This window comes from Nannobrachium achirus, assembly GCF_963921795.1.
Source record: "Nannobrachium achirus genome assembly, chromosome: 19".
Classification (NCBI taxonomy): Eukaryota; Metazoa; Chordata; class Actinopteri; order Myctophiformes; family Myctophidae; genus Nannobrachium; species Nannobrachium achirus.
In genome coordinates, this window is record NC_137826.1 from 6579634 (window position 1) to 6595334 (window position 15701).

General features: G+C 41.3%; 1 protein-coding gene across 1 annotated transcript in view; it reads right to left on the reverse strand.

Moving 5' to 3' along the window:
• Positions 1 to 13257: 13257 nt before the first annotated feature.
• adgrg4b (adhesion G protein-coupled receptor G4b) overlaps positions 13258 to 15701 on the reverse strand; it is a gene marked incomplete at both ends in the record, with an annotated part of 50173 nt that continues 47729 nt past the window's right edge. Inside the window, 2 exons of the mRNA XM_080748730.1 lie at positions 13258 to 13397; positions 15525 to 15695. Coding sequence (XP_080604856.1) covers positions 13258 to 13397; positions 15525 to 15695 — 311 coding nt within the window. The remainder of the gene's footprint in view (positions 13398 to 15524; positions 15696 to 15701) is intronic.

Below are 15701 nucleotides of genomic sequence, written 5' to 3' on the forward strand. Positions count from 1 at the left end.
TTAACAAGTGTGAGGAGGGCCATACATATTCAACTGCTTTGATTCATTTGTAATTTTGTTGGAGGTCAGGTTTCCATGCTCTGATTGCTTTTTTCTAAGACAATATCCATCTCCTTTGTCTAATAGAGGTGTTAAGGACCAGGTTGTAGACCTCTTTGCCAGAAGTTAAGTAGGCCTAATTGTGGAGTTGGAGGTGTGAATGGGGGGTGCAGGCATGGGTGAGGAGCATGCTAATTTAACCCTGAGAGTGCAGTCAATTCAGTTCAAAGAGACATGAGACAATGTTTACATTGCCCAAACTGTGAAACAGAACAATCAAAACAAAAGTAGGCCTATGTACAATTAAGATTTGTGAACATAGCTGTGTCCCATTGGGGACAAAAACTAGCCTAAAAATCACTTTACCTTTAAAATATCTACTGTAATAGGCCATAGGAAATAGAGCATCATCTCAACTCTCAGAGTTACAATTTCAACTCTCAGAGTTACACTATTTTACAGAGGGGTAAGCACTTTCAAGGACCCCTGGGGAATTCCAGGGTCTCCCAAACTATATGCCTAGTTAGAAATGGAAATATGGAAATATACTTTATGGTTCCATTTTTACACTCTCAGAATTTGGAGTCTGTGCATGCGGCTACTCAATTCAATTCAATTCAATTTCAATTCACTCGCTCCTCATTTCCCTTGGACTGGTTAGCAGCCATGATGTGATACCTCATGAACAAGATGAATATACAGTAGGCCTACACACACTATGCACTCTCTAACACCTCAACAGACATGAAAATTAAGGTCCGGCCCGGCTGATTAGCATACATTTTAGGCCCTACTTGGCCCAAACATGTCCAAATTTGAGAACTCGAATGCGGGATACCCAGCATAATTTTTCATAAAAGTCTGAAATTGTACAAATGGCTACAAGTAATGTGTGAAGAGAGGCTGTGTGTTCATGATCTGATTATCAGTCTAAATGTTCAAGTACATAGGCTACTGTACAGACAAGCTCTGGAGACAGGTGAGTGTTTTTTTGTTTGTTTGTTTGATTGATTGAATACTAGATGAACACGATAGTGTTATCTGACCACCCCACTATTAGTAACAACAATGATCATTCAAGATTCAAGAGGGTTTATTTGTTTCTCACTCATACAGGTACAGGCAGCATCATGTTAGTGTGGCATGTTCTGTAGTGTGCTAAAAACAATTACAATATCACAAGGTAATAATAATAATAATAAGGGTAATAATAATAAGGGTAATAATAATAAAGATAAAATAAAGTTGGCAGTAGTACAGGTAAAGTAAGATGTATAGTTAAAACAAAGTACAATGGAGAGTGTGCAGAGTATGAGGAGAATACATTGGTACCTGGATATATACAAAAAAGTGTGCATTTCATAGGTTCTGAAACTATTTCAATTCACGAACACTCATAACTCATAACACTCATACAGAGGCCTGGAAGGGCCTACTTTTAGAACCACCTCAAGGAACCCTAAGGGTCCCTGGACCCCACTTTGAGAACGACTGATATGATAACTTATAGACCTACATCTATTAACTCATTCTCATAGATGTTTGGTAGCATCAGGTCACTTTCAATTCAAACAATTCATAGGTGAGAATTAAGAAGTGGTCAAAATAAATATCTGTGTGTGTGTGTGTGTGTGTGTGTGTGTGTGTGTGTGTGTGTGTGTGTGTGTGAGTCCCAGTTGTCCTACGCCCAGTTGTCCTACGTCCCAGTTGTCCTACTGTGTCCCAGTTGTCCTACTGTAGCCTGGCTGTATGGGCTAGTCCGCGAACAGACTGTAAAGCAAGCGATCTTCATCCCATTCATGCGTTTATCGTGCGCTTGCCCAGGCCTTACGGCCTGGGCATAAATATAACGATTGCATTCACCACGGCTTCGTAACTCGCGCCTGCGGCGCTCGGGCGCGAAGAGCAGGACCAAGGTCCGCTGGCCTTCGCGCCGCTTGCAATGTCGTGGACAATAATTACAGCAGTAGGATGGCGAATTTTCGGCGAGATCTGTACACTACTTGAGTAGCTGTACGAATGCTGAGGTGGGGGAAAGCTACATGTAGCTACTGGCTACAGTAGGACAACTGGGACACAGTAGGACAACTGGGACGTAGGACAACTGGGCGCAGGACAACTGGGATTTTCCCGTGTGGGGCGCGCGCGCGTGTGTGTGTGTGTGTGTGTGTGTGTGTGTGTGTGTGTGTGTGTGTGTGTGTGTGTGTGTGTGTACACACTTTAGATGAAAACACGTGATATAGGCTAATATCTCACATACAGAGAAAATATGTGAATTAACATGGTGAGACTCAGTGTACCCATGCATGTATTACATGAAGTACATTCAATCTGTTGGTTGAGAAGCGTGTCTTGCACTGCAGTTGCTTGATGCTGGAGTCAGTTTTCACTTCAGGACATCAAGATGTGCTTTCTGAAGACACTCAGTGTGATCCTGGACATTCTGATCATAGTATCTGTAAGGAGAGTTTGAAAAGTGTGTCAGGCAGACGCTTCGTATGATTTGTTTTCTCCACAGGCACACATGAACGTGATTTTACAACGTAAATAATTATTGTAGCCTGTATACATTTTGATACAGATACTTTTGTACTTTTAAGTACATTTCGAATTCCAAACTTCTACTTCTAACAGAGTATTTCTACATTGCAGTGTTACTTAGGTAAAGAATTTGAGTACTTTTCCCACCACAAATTAGCCCCCTGCACGCCTCACATTACCTCATGGGCGGTGTCTATGGAGCTGTAGTGTTCCATGTCGATGGTGGCAAAGATGAGTCTGGCCTCGGTCAAGAACACCACGGTTTGCCTGTCAGAGGACAGTGGAAAGGGGATGCATAAGGTTGAGATGCGGTATGACTTAATAAAAACAAGTTTAAGAAAATCAGATCTACAAGCTCACTCGCAGGGACGTGCTGGCCATTGGGAAGAGCAGGGCAACTCCCGAATGGCCGGTTCATAAAATGTCGGCCTTCGTTCCATTTTGGGGGCAGGGTGGCCAACAAAGTAAATCGTCACTGTCGGGCAGAAACCTCGTATCTCCAAGTTTCAAATTTATAAAGTTTTTTCGCAAAGCAAAGCCCTGCTTCCTCATACAAGGCTGTTGCACAAAAGTAGTGAAAACAGCAGATCTACACAACGCCTCGCACCGATCTGCTTGTAGATCGTCTGTTTTCACTAGTTTAAAATTTTCTTTAAAGGATAAATACAAAACAAACGGTTTTGGACATACAAGGTTTCCACCCGACAACGACAAAATATAACTTATGTAATTGGCCCACTGGCTTGTCACTTGTCATGATCTGAAATGGCAAATCTTTGAGTAGCAGCAGCGCTATAGAGAGATCTCTCTCTATAGCGCGCAATGAGGGCCTCCAACTCTTTTTCCCGGTCTGAATCAGGGGCCCAGCACATCCCTGCTCACTCGTTTTTGGTCCCGGGCAAATGTCTAATTTCTCTTATTGGGTTTTGAGCTAAAAGTTGGGGAACCACTGCAGTATGAGATTCCTGGTTACATACAGGGCCCCTGACATGACTTATTCAGGAACAAATGTAAGAGGGTCTTACCAGATGGCAGGCATACTCATGCCATCAAGCCTCTGCTTCAGGTCCTGTAGGCTGATGCCCTCAGTATCTTGACAGCTCTTTATCAAACTCAGCACCTTAGGAGAGAAAAGAAAGAGTTTTATTGACAGATGTTTTGCACATACGAGGAATTTGTCTTTGTGCAGTTGGTGCATTACATTATTACAGCCATGTGAAAATACAAAATACATTTCAATATATTACTTTATTAATGGCCTTGGTCACTTTGTAGTGATGCCCGCCAATAGAGGAAAAGATCAGTCCATCGTCAACCAGGGACTCCACTGCTTGCCTGTCAGAGGACAGTGGAAGGTTGATGCATTATATTTAGATACTGTGTGCAAAAACAAAGCAAACCACAATCAGCTTTACTAAAAGTCTCATACTGCTGGCTCTGTTAGGACACATACTGTAGCTCCCTGGATGTTCCTGTCAACTGTCATTGACTAATTTGGGTAATAATAAATACAGTATGACATCTTACCTGATAACAGGCAAACTCATGCGACTATCTCTCTTCAGATCCAGAAGACAGATGCCCCCAGCATCTTGAAAATACATAATCAAACCCAGCACCTTTGGGGAAAAAACACATTTATTTTTATTGCAGGTATGTTTGGTACACACAAGAATTTGTCTCTGTGAGATGAGGACAGTATTATTAATATTATTTATTTGATAATTTAGTTATTTATTTACTGTATTTATTTTTTCCCCTCAAAATACAAAGATATCAAACATTGTCCAGGTACTTTATTTATTTAGTAGGGACAATGGACAGTTCAAAGTGTCCCAGAATTAGTTACAACTCAAAATTTGCAGTCCCCCAACAGGAGATGGGTACAGCAGAAAACCAAGTTTACACCGTCGTGCTGAAAATACAAAGTACATTTCAATAAGAGACATGCAACGTTACATTGTTGATGATGTCTGTGGACGTGTAGTGATACTGGTCGATGGTGGAATAGATGTATCCCTCGTTGCTTAGGAACTCCACTGCTTCCCTGTACGAAGACATTTGAAAGGTGAGGCATAGTATTTAGACCAGTGTTTCTCAACCACTGTGAAGTCTCTAAATGGGTGCTACACTAGAATGTTGCGTGCAGTACTCAACATCAACAGGAGTGCACATGTTACCAACAGGAGCCTGTATGAGGGTATACCAAGGGTAAGCGAGAAAATTGCCACCAGAAGAATGAGACTAGCAGGACACTGCCAAAGACACCAGGAGCTTCCAGCCAGCAAATTGGTACTGTGGGAGCCAACACATGGGCACCGGTCGCGAGGACGTCCCACAAAAACATACGTGGACGTACTCAAGGAAGACGTAGGGACACAGAACACCAATGAGCTGGCCAGATGTATGGAGAACCGAGATGACTGGAAACAACGATGGAGGGCTCGTCTGAGGACGACCTAGATAGACTGTGCCTGGGGACCTTTGGTGTGCCCCTGAGAAGGGTCAAGAGTGCCCCTTGAAACTGCTTGAAAGCCAGTATTGTATTTATCACAGATAAAATGATTAAAACTAGGTGCGAGGCGTAGTGTGCTTGTAGATCGGCTGTTTTCACTACTGTTGTGCGACAGCCTTGTATGTTGAAGCAGGGCTTTATTTTGCGAAGAAACGTACACATTTGAAACTTGGAAATACAAGGTTTCTGCCCGACAGTGACGATATTTACACCCCCGTATTATGTTGATGTGCCCATGGATTCTTGGGACATGAAAAGTTTGCCCATACAGAAAAAAGGTTGAGAGATTTAGACAGCGTGAACAAAACCTATGGTCTTTACTAAAAGTCGAAATGGTCTTTTACTAAAAGTCTTGTGCTGCAGGCTCTGTTAGGACAGAGGGACTACATATCTTGCTCCAGCATTGTCCATATAGCCAAATCCACAGAGTGGCAATCATAACTGTGGTGTCAACTGGCACCGCTTGGCACCGCAACTACAGGGCAGCGCTCTGTGGATTCGCCTATAAAGACAGCTGTGCCTGTGTGGAATTTTATTTCTGGTTAATCCTGTGAGCCGACATGACTAATTCAGAGCCCAATATAAAGACAATAATGTAGTCGAGGAAATATAGGAGAAGATCTTACCAAATGACAGGCAAATCCATGTCACCAAGTCTCTCCTCCAGGCCCTGAAGACTGATGCCCTCAACAGCTCGACAGCTCTTTATCAAACGCAGCACCTTATAGGGGAGAATCACAATTATTTTTATTGCCAGGAATGTTTTTTTTTCACAGGAGGAATTTGTCTTTTACCGTTTATTTTACAAATATGTCCCTGGGAATAAAACTATAATCTTACATTGATGGCATCTGGTGACATGATATAGTCGTTGATAGTGTCCGTCCATTTGTAGTGATACTCATCGACGGTGGGAAAGATCATTCGCTCCATACTCAGAAACTCCACTGCGTCTCTGGTGATGCATAATATTTTGATTAATTACATTTAGGCGTAGAATTATTTCATGCTTTAAATATTGAAAAATAGCAGATATACAAACTCACAGCACAGCATCGAGTGCCATGCTGTGAGCTTGTAGATCTGCTATTTTTGAAAAGTCTTGATTTCTTTTGCAAGTCTTTGAATATATCTTTTTAACAAGCGAACATTTGTAACTCAAAGATTTGCTTCTGGGTGGTCCCTGGAACAACATATTTTGAGATGAGGGTCGGCGGCCAAATACATGTAATTTTGTGGGTCCTTGACATGAAAAAGTTTGAAAACCACTGATTTAGAAGAAGGATTTAGAAGAAATGTATAGAATCGGGTCAAAAATATTCAAAGACTTGCACAAATGTTAGCTCTACAAGCTCGCAGCGCAGCACTCGGTGCCGCACTGTGAGCTTGTATATCTGCTATTTTTTAATAGTTAAAGCATAAAATAATGGTTTAAATAAATAATAATAATAATAATGTAGGAGAGGAGAGGGTCTTACAACATGACAGCATAACTCATGCCACTAAGTCTCCGCCTCAGGTCCCGAAGACTGATGCCCTCAGCATCTCGACAGCACTTCACCAAACGCAGCACCTTAAGAGGGAATGAGAATTATTTGTATTGCCAGATATGTTTTGCTCCTACAAGGGATTAATCTCTGACTCTGTGCATTACAATGGATGACCACCGTATCAAGAAACATTTACTGTACTTTACTTGGGGTGGATGTTATTTCTGTAATATACAGTGTATACCGGTATTTGCAGCTGAGTGCTTACGTATGTGGGTTCTTGCCGTGTCAGCCAGACAGCAAAAATATCAAATTGAGAAGTAAGTTTACATTTGTTCAATTTTACAGTTCTGCCAACCAAGATACATGATGCAGCACTCATATTACAAAATGAACTTCAGTACTGTAGTGTGAAGAAAACTTTCACAGCAAACCTACTAGAAATCCTAAATGGATTTATTGTGCAGCATGATTTTGTTGTATTTCACTTTTTGTTCATGTTTTTTAACATGCAGCCCTACAAATAGCTCACACAAACATTATTGGTCAATGGAGGCCCCATCTCTTTCTTCATGTGATGTTTGTGCTCACCTGCTTCTGTTCGGGGCTCATCCTGTTAGCAGACATGATGTTTTGACACCGACTTGTGATTCTGAGAGTGGAAAAGAAAACACCAAAATGGGTTCCCAGATTAGTTTGATGGCAACCAAGTTAAACATTTCTGCTTTGCTTTAAGTCAATCTATGTAATAAATAGCATATCAATATATTGCCCTGCCCAGACCATGGTAGACCTGCCGCCTATAGGCCTACCACACAGAACAGTATAGGCTATTTATACAAATAGTATCTACCCATGTAATGCTATGAGCAACCATTTAGTGTGTTAAAAAACAGTCACACATGTGAACACTTGAAATAGGTCATTCTGCATAATGAGTAGCCTACTTTTTTAAGTACATTTCTATGCCAATACTCTTACTCAAGTAAAATTTTAATTCCGTTACGTTTACTTGTAACCGAGTATTTCTACATAGCAATATTGATACTTTTACTTAAGTAAAACATGTGAGTACCTTTTCCACCACTGCTACCATAGGCCTATATAGAATACTTTTAAGTTTGAACTTTCAGTTAAAGTTTCTTTATTTAGCCTACAGTAGGCTACATTTCCTAATTGGCCCAGTAGGCCTACTACAGATAATAAATTGTTGTAACTTACCTTGTGATTTTCACCACACCCGACTGAGTAAATTAGTATTTCCGTTGTTAGCAGCAGATCACAACTCACAAGTGTCAAGTAGGCTTAAAACTCTAAACTGTTCTCAAGTGACTGATTGTCTTGAACCACAGTTGAACATCACCTCTGGATAACCATCATTGGTCGGTTCATCCAAAGAGTTAGCTGATCACTCCCTCCCCTGCCCCCAACACACACACACACACACACACACACACACACACACACACACACACACACACACACACACACACACATACACACACACACACACACACCTAGTGAAAACAGCTGATCTACAAGCGTGCAGCATTGTGAGCCTGTAGATCGGCTATTCACTACTTATTAAACATTTGTTGTCCAATTTATGGAACTTCCTAGATTTTTATTGTATTTATTAATGACTTACTTAGAAAAAAATCATGGCATTTCTTTTTAATTCATGAAAAAAATTGCTTTTCGAGGAATGTTTTTTGAAAATGTTTAGAAATAATAATTAAAAACAAAATGTAGGAAACAAAAAAATAAGGGACACATAAAAATGTGCCCACGACCCACAAATGGGTCTCGAGTCCACTGTTTGGGAACAAGTGCTGTAGTGTAGTGGTGTTCTTTGTATGTATAAAATGAAATTACACAATGTGACATAGCGCTGTTTACACAATGCTGTACCCACTGTATATACCTGTATGTTCCCCATTTTCAACTGTTTTTATTTTATTCTTATTCTCTTGCTTTGGCAATGTAAACGTATGTTTTCTCATGCCAATAAAGCTCCTTTGAATGTAATTGGTTGGGCAGGGAGGGGGTGTGATGGAGAACACAGCTGACAGCTCTAAGAAGCTGCTGATTTGACCAGGTGTGAGGTGCTGGAGATCCACACATCAGTTCAGCAGCTGCTCTGACATTGATGTGACCCAAAGGAGCTTTAACCCATTTAGGCCTAGAATTATTGAATGCTATAACCAGTGAAAAATAGCAGATATACAAGCTCACAGCGCGGCACCGAGTGCCGTACTGCGAGCTTGTAGATCTGCTATTTTTGAAAAAGTCGTGAAAATGTGTGCAAATCTTTGAATATATGTATTTTCAAAGCGAATGTTTGTAACTCAAATTTTGCTTCTGGGTGGTCCCTGGAACTAAATATTTTGAGATGGGGGTACGTGGTCAAATACATATCATTTTGGGGGTCCTTCACATGAAAAAGTTTGAGAACCACTGACATAGTAGTCTCTCAAGAACAGACTAACTGAGCTCCAGTTAAGTGAAAAGGACCTTTTCTTTGACGATGGCTGGCCAGATTGCTGACATAGAATCAAAGGTTTTTCAAAAAATCTTAGAAGGATTCAAAAGACACTTATAGAATCGGGTCAAAATTCAAATTTTCACGATTTTTCAAAAATAGCAGATCTACAAGCTCGCAGCGCGGCACTCGGTGCAGCGCTGTGAGCTTGTATATCTGCTATTTGTCAATAGTTAAAGCATAAAATAATGATACACAATAATGTGTACCCGTCAGTGGTTCTCAATCTTTTCAGACCCCCAAAATAATCATATTTTAACTGTGGACCCTCCCCCCACCCTGACGAGCGCTAAGAGTCGAGGAATGACATTTTGTATGACACGGTTCTATCGTGAAAATAGCCTATCTACATGCTCACAACGCCTCGCAACACAATTTCTGCCTCTAATATTTGACAATTTGGCCAATGTTTAATTTGTCATTTTAGTCTTAAAAAGTCCTTAAATTGTCACTTGTTTATATACCCCCTTTACACTTAAACTTTATGTTGGTTTGTTTACTGTTGAGTGAGAAAACAATGTTGCACATTAAGTTGATCATCTGGGTACCCCCCAAAATAATATGGGGACCACCCCTGGGGGTCCCGACCCACAGGTTGAGAACCACTGCTTTAGGTTTCGGTGCTTTGCTTTCCATGCTTCCCCATGTATGGGGTGGTGGTCTCTCTCCTTTAGTCAATATGCATCTCCTTTGTCTAGAGGTGTTGAGGATTAGTGTTGTAGACGCGTCCCACCCCAGCCAGTAGGCCGTCTCCTCATCATCTGAAACCAGGCTCACTTTTGTTGTGTCAACTGCTAATTTAATCATGGAGGTGGAGGCGTGATTAGATTTGTTTTTGTCTTGACCACAAAAGGATAAGAATGTTAATTAGATGGTGTTGTTTTGACAGAGGCAGGGGCGTCACAAGGGGTAGGAAAGTTGGACTTGGAGTTACAGGGCCCAAGGTGGAGGGGCCCTAGTAACTTTAGCTATTGAAAAATAGCAGATATACAAGCTCACAGCGCGGCACCGAGTGCCGCGCTGCGAGCTTGTAGATCTGCTATTTTTGAAAAGTCGTGAAAATGTGCGCAAATCTTTGAATATATGTATTTTTTAGTGAACATTTGTAACAAAAATGTTGCTTCTGGGGGGGTCCCTGGAACTAAATATTTTGAGATGGGGGGGTCCTTCACATGAAAAAGTTTGAGCATCACTGACATGGAAACATAGGTTTCTTGGCACACATTTTCACGATTTTTCAATAGTTAACATTCATGGGGGGCCCGCAGTGAATCCTTGTACCCAGGGCCCAGAATTTGGTGTGACGCCCCTGGACAGAGGCAAGGTTCACTGTGAACCTGAGGCACCACTACATGTTTCCCTCTGCACTCTTGTGACTTATTTTTTGCCTACTCTGCTAATTCATTTCATTTCCGTTTCAGTTTATTTCCAGCTTTTTCTGAACAGAATACAAACGTGCATTGGTGCAATCACAGAAGAGGATTTAAGGCACAAGTTGTCATTTCCATTTGACAGTAGAAGTGCCCAGGGTGCTGGAAAAGTGGACAGGGACCCTACCCCTGGTTCTGTTTGCAGAGTAATACAAAATAATGACAATTTTAACAAAAGGGGAGAGTAATAGCAAACGTCTAAAACAATAAATATAAACTAGAACTTGTTGCTAAACGACATAACAAGCTTGCAATGACAATACCATATAGAGATGCTCTCCAAGCTCCTCTTTTGAGTCTTCAACAGTTTCACAGTGATGCAGGGTTTGAAACCAATACTACCAGTTACTTATCATTTCTTTGGCCGAAGCAATGATTCTGGGACAAGGCCAGGCAAATAGATACATGGCCAAATGCAAGTTGCATCTTTTACAAACATAAATGTATACAGTGTATATGAACAGTACAGGTGTTATTACATTGTTTACCAGCCATAATGACACACACTGACAAGACACTACACTCTACAGCAGGGGTCTTCAACGTTTTCAGGCCAAGGACCCCTTTGAGAGAGAGAGATGAAGCAGGGACCCCCACAACCTGTTCATAGATTCCATATACTGTAGTTTCATCGTTTAACAGCACAATCCATCAGTGTATTTTGGATTCATGTCAATTTGTGTTTTCAGATATCACTTGAACCGTCAATACTTAAATTAATAAACTTGACCTTTCACTCTGTACTTAGTCTGCTTTTTTCCCCCTCAACAACAAACCTCTTTGCCGAAAATAGACGATCTACAAGCAGCGAGGCGTTGTGAGCTTGTATATCTGCTATTTTTGGCCAAAGTTCTCAGAATATGGATGCTAGCTGGGGTTCAAGTGGTTGATATGAAAAAGGCGAAAACTGTTTCTATCACACAAAGATTTGGAGGACCCCCTGTTGAAGACCCTTGGTCTACAGACACAAAACCATGTATACATCATACAGTTAATCTTTTACATAAACTCCACTTTTAAATAGAATTAGATCCAGAATAGAACAAAATATTGGTTGAGTTTTTGTGTCTGTATGTGTTTGCCCACGTTCAATAATTTCAGTGTTATAATACAGTATGTTATTAAGGTTTATTTCAGGACTTGTGGCAGTCCCAGATAGTTAGACACACATAGTGTTATCATCGAGACTATGGACATGACCTCCAGTAGCAGTTCATCCTCACACAACATGATGTACACTTGTACAGGACATACCCCAGGAAAGACATGGGGGGTGGGTGGAGGCCATTGCATTACAAACAATGTGTATGCAGATGTGAACAATGTGTATGCAGATGTGAACAATGTGTATGCAGATGTGAACAATGTGTATGCAGATGTGATGTGTATGCAGACGTCAGGCAGGAGGCCGAACGCACCCACAAACACATGCAGATGTGAACTGGCACATGGCCGTGCCTCACAAAAGAAACAGGTTTTTAGACAGGTTGTAAAGCCGAGATCCCGCCCCCTCAAGAGGAATAAAAGCAAGAGGTTTTTTTTTCTCTTTCTCCACTCACTTGTTCCAACTTCGAAGATGGACACTGACACTAGCACTGACAGTGACAGTGACAATGACACTTTTAATATTGCTGTCTGTGCGCTGTTGTGTTGCGACGACTCACCACCTCCACCACAGAGGAAAAGGAAAAGAAAGTGGACACAAACATTGATCCAGAGACGCGATCAGCGAGGATTGGATCTTTTGCCGTCAGAGTTGGAGGTAAATACAAAGATAGTTAAATGGTGGAGATTAATTTTAATTAATTCATCAGAAAAATACAATACATTTTCTGATGATGATAATGCATAGGCAAAGGATGACCAAAAACTATGATTTTCATTGTTATTTGAAGAATTGAAAAGGCTAGTGTAGGCTAAAACGAAACAACGCTTTTATCTAAGGAAAATGTCGCAGCCCTCTTGTATTGTCCTTGGACAAGACGTGTGCATTAGTGTGTGTGTGTCTGTGTGTGTGTGCGTGTGTGTGTGTGTGTGTGTGTGTGTGTGTGTGTGTGTGTGTGGGGAGGAGGGGGTCAAAATATTGTGTATATAGCCTACTATGAAAGAAAGTATAACTCGCCCCATTTATAGGTAGCCTATATATATAGGTGGATGATCGCTAATCTAGAAACACTGTGTCAAGTAGGCCTAATTAAAAGTAATGGAATAAAAACGCACAAAATTGACTCAAGCCACCACCGACACTGTTTTCATTAGTTTTTGTTGTGTGCTCTGTTCCAGCTTCATTCGCCAATCGGAGATGTCGATTCTGAGGATGAAGAGGATGAGTACAGTCTATGGGAGGAGCTTGAAAAAGAGAAGACGAACTGCCTGAAAGTGCTCACCCAGGCAGCTCAGAGGAGAGCCGACCGGAGGAGAGCCGAGGCAGCTCAGAGGAAAGCCGACGAAGACCACTTTGACAGCTTTGCCATATTCTTAGCTGGCCAAATGAGGCGAATCCCACAGCAGAGCAAGGCCGCCTCATTGATGGCAAAGTTTATGGAAGAGGTTATCCAGGCCCAGTCAGAATGACAACGCTCCGTCATCTGCAGCGCCAACATCTCTGCCATCAGCAAATCCGTCAACATCTCATCCTGGACATCAGTTCATGTCCCCCCGCGGTTTTCAAGCGCCACAGTATCTTCCGTACCACACGCCTCAAGCCACGATACATGCTCGCCCACAGATGTTGAGCAGAGACTCCTGACACCAGTACCCACGCCCACCATGACGCCCAGGGTCGAACCGTCTCCCACCCTCGAGCATGACCAGGGCTCTGGGCACTACACCTCTGGGTTCTGAACATTTAAAATGACTGCCACTTTACGACAAATGACACTTTAAAAGTCTCCAGTTCCCTCTCTCCCCGGCGGGGGAGATAAACCCCACTCTTCTGGGAAACGAGGAAGAGGTGTTGGATGCAGGACAGAGCTGAAGGCCACACCTTGCACCGCGCACAGACATTGTTTTTTTTTTTTTTTTTTTCAATACTAGATGTGTTTTTTATTTTCATTCCAATTGTTATTTTAATAGTTTATATTTTTTGTATGTGATATTTCAATAAAAAAAGTTTCAAAAAGTATGTGTCGGGAAATATTATCTAAAAAAAAACATGAATATCATGTAGATCAGCTATTTTCAAAAGATTTTTATACTTGTACTTTCTGCATAAAATGAGTACTTTCTACTTGTGGTACTTTTAAAATACTGCATGTAAAAATGCTACAATGCTGGTAAACATTTACATAAAATGCCAGACAATGGGAGAGTGGTGCCCTCCTCATGTGCTTTCATGTGACTGTTGTCACCTTACTGGGTTTTTGGGCATGGTTTTAGCCTGATCCTGACAAACACACACACACACACACACACACACACACACACACACACACACACACACACACACACACACACACACACACACACACACACACACACACACACACACACACACACACACACTAGACACCTCAGCTTTGTGACCACTCCTTAGTGATCTGTGTGTGTGTAAGAAGCTAAGTTACAGGGGATGACTCTCCAGTAAGAGCGAGATCATTTAGCGACCTACAACCGGGTCGCAACGGTAGTTTTCAGCGGCGGTCTCACTCAAAAGCCACATACACACAGCCTTCCATTGTTGCCTTGCGGTCTGCTTTGAGTAATTGGACAGACATATAGGACAGATTTATCTAGATTAAAGCTACAATTAAACATTATTTTAACCAATCTGCATGGTAAAGTATGTTAAAACATTTAATACATCTGAAGTGGTTTGAGGTTGGACTGTCCCTACTCTTCCTTTGAAACATTGAGACCCTGGTGTTGTGTAGCATGTTTGATTTATTAGGAATTTCACAAGCACAAAACAAGAGTATCATGACATGAAAATCCCAGAGGATAACACTGAAAAGTATGACTGACAACACTTATTTCCAATTATCCTCAATGGAAACAATGAATACATGGAAATAAACACATCTAAGGAAACAAACACATTAGAAAATAAAACTAGCAGTCTGTCCACATTGCAACCCCACGTCCATGGTTAAAAATCCTATCCTTAATAATAAAAGTCAACCATCAACTTTAACCTGGGCTGGAAGCCTCCTTAAATTAAAGCGGACACTAAATGCAGCTATCTTTATTTTAGTTGATACATCACTGCAGTTACCTCTTAAGGCCAGGAGAGGGAGACAACAGACATAAAACATATAGAGTGTAGCTTCAAAACCCAACCAACCCCTGATAAATACTAGTAATAGAAAACTGAAAACCACAAGGTAAGACTACAGTATATAGAGTTGATATTTAGCCTAGTAATTTAAACACCAACAAAGGATTAAATTAGAGCAATTCGACTTGCAAAAATATACAAACTGAATTTGCAACAACTAGCCTGATTAAATGTGCCATATATTTAAGAACTTTGTGTTCTCTATTCTATTGTTATTTGTCACAAGGAGTGACATTTTATTATATTTGATGGGTCAAAAAAATAAATTAAATAAAAACTTGTTTTAGAATATACAGATCCTTCTCGAAAAATTAAAATATTGTGTGAAAAAGCATTGCAGATGCCATAGCACCCCAAATCATAACTGACTGCGGAAACTTCCCACTGGACTTCAAGCAACTCTGACTTCAGAAGGTTGACATTTCTCTATTATAAATCCTTGTTTTTGTCCTTGTCTTGTCTTTGTTATATTGTAAAATTGAAAAACTTGTGACTTTTGTCTAAATAAAAATATCTTTACAAAAAAATAAATCCTTGTTTTGAGTGGTCTTGTGTAATATTGTAATATTTTGAAATATACAGAGTTTTTTTTTCTTCTTCTAGGAATATAGTAGAACAGGACAGACTGTATATGTGTGAGTGGGTGTTTATGGGTGTGGTGGGTGGTCCCATGCAGGGCTATAGGGCTCACCCCTCTCTGGGGGTGAGTGGTCCCATGCAGGGCTATAGGGCTCACCCCTCTCGGGGGGTGAGTGGTCCCAGGCAGGGCTGTAGGGTTCACCCCCCTCCGGGAAGCTCTGGTATGGAAGAGGAGACGAGCCCCTCTGAGCCCGAGGCAGAGACATCACGTTCACAAACAGTCCTGGAA